The sequence below is a fragment of the Cibotium barometz genome, chromosome 30 (genome assembly GCF_041138505.1).
Source record: "Cibotium barometz isolate CiBa-2024 chromosome 30, ASM4113850v1, whole genome shotgun sequence".
Lineage (NCBI taxonomy): Eukaryota > Viridiplantae > Streptophyta > Polypodiopsida > Cyatheales > Cibotiaceae > Cibotium > Cibotium barometz.
Window position 1 is genome coordinate 38,381,324 of NC_141075.1, and position 10,716 is coordinate 38,392,039.

Consider the following 10,716-nt stretch of genomic DNA (forward strand, 5'->3'; position numbering starts at 1 on the left):
CCACAAAAGAGGCTTATTTGAAAGAAACGATTTCTCCAGATTCAGATAGAAAACCAACCATCCAAACGGTCAAATTTTAGATGGTACTAAGTATTACAATTTATTAGTTTATTTTATTTTGATCTAATAGTTCGATTTAGAGTTATAGTCTTTGCAAAAACACAAATTTTAGTTTATAACATTTAGATTTTGAACCATGAAAATGATGATAGTTGTCGTTTTGAAAAATTGATGGAAATTTGGATTCTAGAATCCACTTTGTTGACAAAGTAGACTCTGGAATCCAAAAGACTAACGTTTCTATCATGACAGTGAATTTTTTGTCCGAAAAAGAGAAATTTTGGTCCATAATAAACAAAAAATTCACTTTTATAAGACAAAAAATTTAATTCAATGACAGTCAAAAATTTCGTCTTCTCGATAAAAAAAGCCGTCGATGGTAAAAAAAATTTCGTTGATGAGAATTTGGATTCCAAAATTCACTTGGATTCTAGAATCCAAATTTCAGCCAACGAAAATTTCAATCCGACAATGCAAATTTCAATTCATCAACGAAAATTTGGATTCCCTTGACAGAACTTGGATTCCCTTTATGAAAATTTTCACGGAATTTTTTTCCATCGATGGAATTTTTGACGGATTTTTTTCGTCAACGAAATTCTTAACGGAAAAAAATTTCGACGACAAAAATTTCAATCTATCGACAGAAATTCAGATTCTAGAATCCAAGTGGATTCTAGAATTCAAATTCTCATCGACGGAAATTTTTTCCATCAATGAAAAAAATTTCGTCAACGAAAATGTTTTCCATCGATGGACTAAATTTTTCATCTAATAAAAGTAAAATTATTATATACTAAAGTTTCTCTTTTTTTGGACAAAAATTTTACCATCACTATAGAAACGTCAGTCTGTCACGGAATTTTGGATTCTAAAATCAACAAAGCGGATTCTAGAATCCAAATTTTCATCAATTTTTTAAAACAACAACTATTGTCATTTTCATGGCTCAAAATTTAACTTTTATAAACTAAAAACTATGTTTTTCAAAGGCTATAACTCAAAATCGAACTATTAGATCAAAATAAAGTAAAGTGATAAATTGTAGCACTCACTACCGTCTAAAATTTGACCAATGTTTGAATCGTTGGATTTCTACCTAAATGTAAGACATCTTTGCCTTCAATAAACCTCTTCTATGGCCGTGGACTCCATATACCTACCTATCTTAATATCAAAATATGCTAAATTCAACCATTGGATCAACTTTGATTACAAAGAAAATTTATTTTCTTAGATAATGCACTAGTCCCATGTAAGAGAGATTCATCAAATTATATTGGGTCTAAAAGTAATGTCAATTTTACCACCTTGGTTTGTAGATAGCACGCTACATACAACACGCAGTCTAGAAACGTTTATTGGTATAAAACTTATTTGTGCTCAAGATTTAGAGATGCTTAAACAAAGCAAAAAAAGAAAGAAAAGTGTAATTCGTTAACATGTGGACATGCTTAATTTATATGATATAGAAATTCTTATGTATGGATTTAAGTTAAAAAATTATGTGCACCAGAAAACAATTGATATTTTTAAGCAAAAGGTCCGATGACTCTTCTAGTTCATTGGAAGAGTTTCTTCTCCTTTGTAATTCTTTTTTCAAATTGAACTTTTTTGGGTTTAGAGTAAAATGTGAGTAATGTTTTATGCATTATTTTCCACAAAAGTAGTGGTTTTTTTTAATGTTTGACATGAAAGTATGTCTTTTGTCTCCATAAATTTGGAAAAAGGTACATTTTTGGGTTTTTGTTTTCCAAAAATGGAGTTGAGTGAATGTTTGCACGATTTTGTAAACATTTTTCATGACTCGCTGTTCAAGTGAAAGCTTGTTTCTCAATAGGCAGCTACTGCAGAGCTTTGTTCTCTCTCCACAAAAGCAATTGGTTTAATTCCTCTAAGCTATAAGTGCACCCCATGGTGCTCTACCTTCCCCTAAAAAGACTTGCCAAATGGTGTAGCCAATCTCCAATGCCAAGTCGATTTGTAGACGGAGGTTCTACTAGATTGTCTACATAAGCATTTTTTTAATGCTTGGTGGTAATGATCTTGCTTAATAACACTGTTGCGGACAAAATAGGTAATATTTCTTGAAAACGAGAAACATTTGGCATCTTTCAAAGATTCCATAAAAAAAGTTCAGTTTTTTACCTCTTTTTAAAAAGTGGTCTACACATGCGTACAACACTACCAAAAAACGATAATATTTTGGGTACTTTACATGTTTCTTACAAAAATTGACATGAAAAAAAGACTTCTTTTTGCTTACTTTTTGAGATTATAATTAAAAATCTAACAATAAGTTTTCAAAAAACATGCCAAAATAGAGACAATGTTTATTATTTCCATCTTCAATCCATTAAAAAAATGATACAACTGTAAAAGAAGCCATTTTCTAAACATATAGCTTATGGCATAGGTATGGTTCCTCATAATCATTGCTACACCATCACTAGTCGATGTGCCTTTCCCTGAGAAGGTAGACGAGGCATCCTCTTCTTCATTATCCACAAATATAATTTTTTTCTTCTATGTGTAGACTTGAAGCTTAGACTCCTTGGGTCATCTGCCATTTTAGCATGATTGAGGATGTGCTACAGAGTGCAACTATAAAAAACTATTTGTATAATTATATTACAAAAGCGTTATCTTGATACAATTATTATCTTAATTGTAAAACCCTATTTTGGCTCTCGATGAGAGTAGTATTAAAATCCATTTTGAAGCTCTTGAGTATCACAATTTCTTAATTGATAATTTTTTTAAAAAAGAGTTCGTTACGTACATATGAATTTTAAAATATCATGAATAAGCTATTTAAAAGTTGTCTAATTTTGAAAAATAATTCCATACTCATTTTTAAAGAAGATGTGTCCTTGATGTGACAAGAAAAGGGTTAAATGGTAATTTTAGTTATTAAATGAGTTTAGAAAGTATGAAAAATGTCTCTTTAAGAAATAAAAATTGATACTTTCCAAAATACTGTTTTGTAAAATATCAGGCAGGGACTTAGGTTCGAATCCTACTAGTTACTACACATAGTAAGGATGTTTTAGCTATAAACATTTGTGGCCAACTTAATGCTAGGTAAGAACTTCTCAACTAAGAGTTACATTTTAGGGATCCATCAGTCCAGCCTGACCCCATGCAGTCCCATGGGTTAGCCAACCACTGTAGTGATAGAATCCGTTTAGGAATTTGGTTATGTTTTGTCCCAGGTACTAGGGAAAAGAGTTCCCAGGCCCCCTAGTACCGTTTCAAGAAAACTTCAAGATAGTCACACCACTTACACACTCAATATGAAACTGCATGTTTCACAGATTCATCTAACTTTAAAATAATCTTTTAATGAAATCATAGTATCACTGATCATAATCCTCCAAAATATCCGGTTGATTTCTAGTTTCCGATCATTCCTTCATCGGTGTACCTATGGCATCATTGGCAACCAGAACGCTCACCACCTGTCCACTCAGGGGCCTTTTCATTAGTTCCTAGCTCATAGTACCCGGAAATATATTCACTTATAAAAATCCAGATGGACTCTCCATTGAAGATCAGCAAGATCAACCAATAGATCCATATAAAAAAGCCATGGACTCATCCGTTGAGGACCAGCAAGGTCAATCAACCAGATCCATGCCCGAATTTAGAAAACAATTCTTACTCCTTGTTCCAATATCTTCCTCGATGCACGTGTGGATATCTTCGATGACCCAGAGCCCGAGCACCGTATGGTTAGCACCCTCTAGGATCCTTCGCAGGTCACCTAGCGCTTCACTCATAGGCTGCTTCCTTGGTCCCTCATCCACCGTACCGGAAGCTCACCATTTAAATTGAACCGAGACTGGTCAAGACCTTGGCCGAGCGTGCTACGCGAGACATCCCCGTTAGCTGTTACAACTTTATCACTTAGGTCTCCACGACCTCATTCACAAGACAGTCAAAATGCTTCCCCAGCATTCTTGACATAAAATAGTCATTTAAAAATAGGTCATAAATACAGTTTCTATAACGAACTCTCGTCTTTCCACATTGGTCCACATCAATCCACATTACTTAATCCAAGTCCAATCATATGTATTCCCATCGTCCTTCATCCATTCTCATCCTATCGCATCTCATTTATATCTTATCACATCTATTCACATCCTATCGAATCCCATTTACATCTTGTCACATCTATTCACATCCTATCGCATCCCATTTACATCTTATCACATCTATTCACATCCTATCGCATCCCATTTACATCTTATCACATCAATTCACATACTATCACATCCCATTTACATCTTATCACATCAATTTACATCCTATCACATCCCATTTACATCTTATCACATCCATTTAGTAGCTTTTCCCACTTCGATACCGATAATGGGACTTTTTCTAAATTTATGCCAATTGTTTGGCTTAGATAAAGGTTCTTTTTCTCGACGATTATTTTCATATTCTTTCTCAATTTCTCAAATGAATTATATTCAATACTCCTCTTTTGAATAAAAGATATAATGGGATTTACAAAAATCAATTCTACCCATATTTTCACTTTTGATAAATATTCATAAATTGAATTATGCTAAAAATTTCTCTTTTTTCCATTTAATTCTTGGATCTCAAATATCATGGGAATTCCTCTTTTTACATTTAATTGATTGAATTCTAAATGTCATGGGAATTTCTCTTTTATCAATAAATTTATCTAAATATTCAATATTTCAAATATACCAAGAATTTCTCTTTTTCCATTTAAATGATTGAATTCAAAATATGATGGGAATTCCTTTTTATCATTTAAATTTATACATGCATAAAATAAATTTAACTAAAATTTCTCTTAAAAAATAAATAAAAATATCCATTAATCCTAATATAACAAGAATTTCACTTTTGCTATTTAAATGATTGAATTCCAAATATGATGGGAGTTTCTCTTTTATCATTTAAATTTATTCATGCATAAAATAATTTATCTAAAATTCTTTTTTAATTTTTAAATAAAATATCCATTATTTTAATATTCTAATTTTTCTCTTTCTCCATTGGAATACATGGATCTCCATTATCATGGGAATTCCTCTTTTATCATAAAAATGAAATTACTAAAAATTTCTCTTTTTCTCTAATTAACTATTTATGCATAAATATTAAAAATTAATTTTCCATGGATATGATGAGAATTATTCATTTAACATAGGATGACTAATCCTAGAATATGGTAGGAAGTTGTCTTTTCACATTATGCATAAAAATGATTTATGTGTTGATTTCTAAAAATTTTGCCATAGCTCCACTGCTATTACTGATAATTTTTTAATAATTTTGAAAAGCATAAGACTTAGTAATACACTTATGATAGATTAACTATCAATAGATCTAAATCCAATTTATGGATCTAAATCATAATTTTATTATAATTTATGTACATAAAAGCATTAAAAAGCTATTTCTTTGGTCTCTAGCTTGACTAGCATAGAGTTTGATTTTAGAATTAAGAATTGCTCCATGAGAAGCATCATTTGAATAGAGAATTGGTCATAGGAATGACCAATCTTTGGGGGGGAGAGAGATATAATTAAAAAACATCCTAAATTAAGCATAAATCTAAACTTTTTGTGATCATTAGAATTCTTTGGAGAGCTTCATTTGCATTGAAAAACCATTCATATGAATACTTCTCAAGCTTGAGACGGGTTGAGAAGTGAAAAACATTTAGAAGATTAAAGAAAAACCATAAAGTCACATCTTACCTCTTGTTTTTCTTGCTTCTCTATTCTTAGGAGAGGTCCCCAACCAATCAATTGGTTAGTATGTTGAGAGGAAAGCTCCAAGGAAGGTTGAAGAGAGAGAGAAACTCCAATCTCTCCAAATTATAGAGGATTTTTAGAGGATAATAAAAAATATGCTTATTCTAATGTAATATTGGCATGGTCTAGTTCACAAATGAGAATACAAAAGAATAAGGGTCTATTTATAGGTGAGGGAGGCCACTAACTAAGTCCAACTAAGTTCTAGAATTTTCTAGCTTCAGTTTGGCTGAATTTGGACAAGCTTTGGACCAGTTTAGCTCCCTTTTTGATCCAGTTTGATCCAAGAGAGAGGAGAGATAAAAATATCTTAATATTTTTGAATTTAAAACTCATTCCCATGTGTGAAATAGGCACCTCCTTGAAGTCTCCCCCTTTCCTTACCAAGGTGTCAAAATTATATTATTACTCCAAAATATCTCATTTTTTTAGTAATATCTCATAGTTTTTAACTAATAAACCTTGTACTCAATCAACTCTTCATCTTATGTGGGCATTTACTTATTTTTGGGTATTTTCTTTTATTCATTGGATTTATCTCATCCCAACACTTAGATTAATCTTATTGGTCCATAGGAACCTTAATTGGACCATAATCCAAAAATTTCAGAAAATCTTGACCCTTAGGCTAAGGTCTTTTAAATCATTTAATTGATTCCTAATGCACCTTGAAAAATTTCGATTAGAATTAGTGAGTGATCGCGGCTCACATTTCATCAATGACGTGATGAATCATTTGCTTGCAGGATTCTTAATGATCCATCAAAAGTCATCACCTTACTATCCACAAGCCAATGGTCAGAAACTACCAATAATATTTTGTGTACTATCTTGACAAAAACATTAGAAGCAAATCGAACAGATTGGGAGCATAAGCTGACAGCAGCTCTTTGGGCCTACAGCACATCATATAAGGTAGCGACATGATATACTCCTTTTCGTCTAGCTTATGGGGTTGAAGCGGTTATGCCCATGGAATACCTAGTCCTCAAGCTTAAGGATTGCTGTACAAGAGCGTCTAACTGAGAATGCATTAGCTGAAAGGTTAATTGACTTGGAAAAACTGGATCAGACCCGGTTGATAGCATCACATGGGCTCATGGTCGAAAAGTTACGCAGGAAACACTGGTTTGATAAAAACCTCAAGCAAAATGAACTAAAAACGGGGGACCTTGTTCTCAAGTATGGTGTGGGAAATGCCAAGAAAAAGAAACTTAAAATACCGAGGCTTGGGACCATTCCAAGTATCGGAAATCACACCTCAAGGGTCTGTCTGAATAGAAATGATTGACGACATCCAAATAGAGGGCTATGTCAATGGGAGTAAACTGAAAAAATATTTTGGACCATTAACCCAAGAGATGCTCTTGCAAGAACACCTCTTAAAACAACATAAACAGCTAGCAAAAGAAAATATCTAGCAAGCGTAGGACGAAGCTAAGGTCTCAATATATGCATGCGTGTGCATTATATTATATCTAATAATATGCATATGAATTATATTATAGCGATTAATAATATGTATCTCACACTTTATTCTCAATAAGGGCCCCAAATTTGTAAAACGTAGCAATCAATTAATTAGTTGCAATGGATTTTAGGTAAGTGAAGGTTTTTTCAACCTTAATTGGTTTTGAAACGGTTTCTTTTGTGGCCGCCTCTATCTCTCTCTTTGTATGCAAGGTGCCACCCCCTTCTCTCTCTCTCTCTCTCTCTCTCTTTCTCTCTCTCTCTCTCTCTCTCTCTCTCTCTCTCTCTCATTTGCTCTACAATCCTCTATTTCTCTCTCCCTCTATTGTCTCATCTGTATCTCCTTCTCTTCCCCTCTCCACATTGTTCAACACCTTCCATAATCATAAATCTTTTTACATATTTCTCCTCCATAGATATTTTTCTATGAATTTTTAAAAATGTGTACGGTATCACTTTTCTCTTCCATGTAGTAAATTGGAAGAAAGTTATTCTTTAAAAAAGTAGAGTCATTAGTCATTAGAAAGAAAGAGTATGAAAGAAAAATAAAAATTTATAATAGATTAGTTGTATTTAGATGTGAGGGGTTGAGCTCACACCCCCTAGGTTGAACTTTGGAGGCAAGCGCCGAAAGCCTTATCATACACAGTAACCTCACCTGTACGGGTAGGAGCCTACCCCTCCTTGAACCTCCAAACTAAGTGTCCGAACCTCTCAATTCCTGCCATGTAGCGACCTCGTGAAACTCTTTCTTTACATCTATTACATATTAACCATGGACAACCAAGGTACAAGGAGAGGAGAGAAAAGAGAAATCCTGGATTTTTTAAAAATAAGAGGAAAAAATCCCTTCGATTGCTATTATCTATCAGCATGTACTGTTGTCGTTTTTCACCCTTTGTATTCCGGCTTCCATTCATGCGTTTCGCTTCTTAATGTCTTTTAGATACCGCAACAATGCGCAGGTTGAGTACTAGTAGTACATATAGAGAAATATAGAGAGAGAGCCTAGTAACGTAGACTTTATTGATCTAGAGAAAAGTATATCATTACATTATTGTAATTAACGAAAATTAATGAAAAATAGGAACGATTATATTTATCACTCCATTGGAGACTCCGGCTACTTTTGTCGTCGGCCTACGTTTCTTCGGTTCCCTCGAAGGGCTGGTGTATGGGAAAACGATAAACGAGGAGTTGCGCAGGTGGTGTGAGTGCCAACAAGCTTCAATCGTTGAAGCTGCAATGTCCAGCGGTACCCTGCTCAACGTCTTGATCCAGGATCTGATTAGCACTAATGAAGGCAATCAAAGGCAAGCAGCAGAGTTTCTACGTCTACTAACGCAGACGAATGTGGATCACCGCAACTATGTGGCACGAAGCGATGTCGCCATGAGAGCTCTGATGGAGATTGTGAGCCAAGAAAGCTTCGGCGATAGTGAACAGGATGCAAAAGCAGAGCACGCCATAGCCATTCTGTTCCATCTGCTCATGAATGAAGAGCTCATATATGAATTAGGGTTGCTTGGGGTAGTGAAGCCCATCACCCAGAATGTGGCACGAGAGGAGAGGTCTATCCAGGTGAGAGAAAATGCAGCAGGAGCTTTGCTATGTCTTGCAACCTTTGACTGTAACAAAGCCCCCATTGGCATCTATGGTGGTATCGCAGGGCTTCTCTCTCTGCTGCTCTCTTGCTCAGACCGCGGCAAGCAAGATGTCCTCAAAGCCCTGCTTCATCTGCTCGTGTATGATGGCAACAAAACCCTCGCTGCCCGCTGTGGCGCGGCTCCGCTTCTCCTAGATCTGTTCAACCCTAACTCCAGCCATCTCCAAAGCCAAACAGAACTTGCCCTATCTGTTCTCAAGATCATGGCATCCCACCCTGAAGGCGCTTCCGCCATTGTCGCGGCATCCGGAGTAGAGAAAATAGCCGCTACTATCCCGCAAATGAGCTCCATGCCCAGCCGAGAGAAAGCAGTCATCGCATTGCTGAGGATCTTCAACAATCAGCCCTCACTAGCAGGGCATCTGGAAACACAGAGCCATGACTATGGCCAGGCTCTCTTCTCTTGCTTGAACGAGCTCTCCATTCATGGATCCAGAAAGGGCAGGAGGGCAGCCACATCTCTGCTGAAGCTCTTCATGGACATGGAGGTCGGGGACCATAGCCATGGCCAGCACCAGGTGAAGGAGGAAGATGAACAGGAGGAAGAAGATGGGGAAGAGCTTGCCGAGGCTGTGGTGGAAGGGAATGGGCCTCAAAACTATCGGGAGCTCTGCTATGACAAGTACCCTGTGAAGTTTCCTACTGGAACCATGGCTGATGCTGATGATGATGAGGAGGAGGACGACGACGACGACGACGACGACGATAATGATAATGATGAGCACATTGTTTCTGATGATGTCTTTTCCATTCGCTCATCCAACTACATTGAAGTACCCATTGCTTATAATTGAGTGTTTAAACATCAAAGACTCACAGTACCACATGATAATTTTATTTGCATTCCTTTGTAAACGCATGCTAGAGTTTTATTTTGTTGTGAGGAGTTAAATAAGAGAGTTCTCTTTGAAGATGGAAGATTTCATTAGGAGTACAATACAGCCTAGGTTGGTACTAAGCTCAAACCTTTGGCACCTATTGTACTAATTAATCTCTCATGAAAAAGAAACAGGTCTCTTATTGTTGATCTAGTCATGTTCACGATTGACTCACGGCCCAAAGTCATGACAGAGTTTTGATTTTTTAGAAAAAGTTTGTTAGTGCGTATTGAAATTAGATGCATTGCCAATCGCACGTTGGTGTAGTGGTTAGAATGGAGTTCGAGAGTCCCGGGGGTTGTGCATCCAAATCTCCCCTGTTGGACGATGGCGCTTGTATGTGTGACTGATAACATGTGTACTTTCTGCTTTCAAGCCAAAAGTTAAAAAAAAAGAAATTAGATGCCTTGGTTGGATTCTAACCCATAGTCACTTTGACGTTGTCAGGCAAAATTTTGTAAAAATGTTTTGGGTTTGTGTACATAAGGGATGCATGGCATGCAAAAAAGCTTTGCCCTGAATGCCCTGGCAGGTGTACAGAGTGGACGGCTTGGTAGTAGGCTAGTACATGCATGGTTTTTTTTGGGAGCAGGTGCTTGAGGTTTGAAGTTTTTTTTTTCATTGTAGCAGTGTGTATGGCTACCAGTGGGAAATGACCTTATGATAGGCGGTGCTCTTGGTGGACATGTATACCAAGTGTGGGGAAATATCTATGGTCGTCGATCATAGCAAAAACCAGCCGATTCTTGGGCTAAAATTAGGAAGCACGTGGATGCTCAGGCCGGCTGGTAAAAGGACGAGCGTGCACGATCATCAAAGCATGGAAGCGCAGAGA

General features: G+C 36.0%; 1 protein-coding gene across 1 annotated transcript; it reads left to right on the plus strand.

Moving 5' to 3' along the window:
• Positions 1-8,505: 8,505 nt before the first annotated feature.
• LOC147621458 (U-box domain-containing protein 45-like) lies at positions 8,506-10,044 on the plus strand. Its single transcript, XM_086824568.1, has one exon. The coding sequence runs from the start codon at positions 8,583-8,585 to the stop codon at positions 9,795-9,797; it is 1,215 nt and encodes a 404-aa protein (XP_086680694.1). The 5' UTR covers positions 8,506-8,582; the 3' UTR covers positions 9,798-10,044.
• The last annotated feature ends 672 nt before the right edge of the window (positions 10,045-10,716 follow it).

What these genes read in the sequence shown, in the direction of transcription:
- LOC147621458 (XM_086824568.1), top strand. Translation starts at nt 8,583, where the DNA reads ATGTCCAGCGGTACCCTGCTCAACGTCTTGATCCAGGATCTGATTAGC.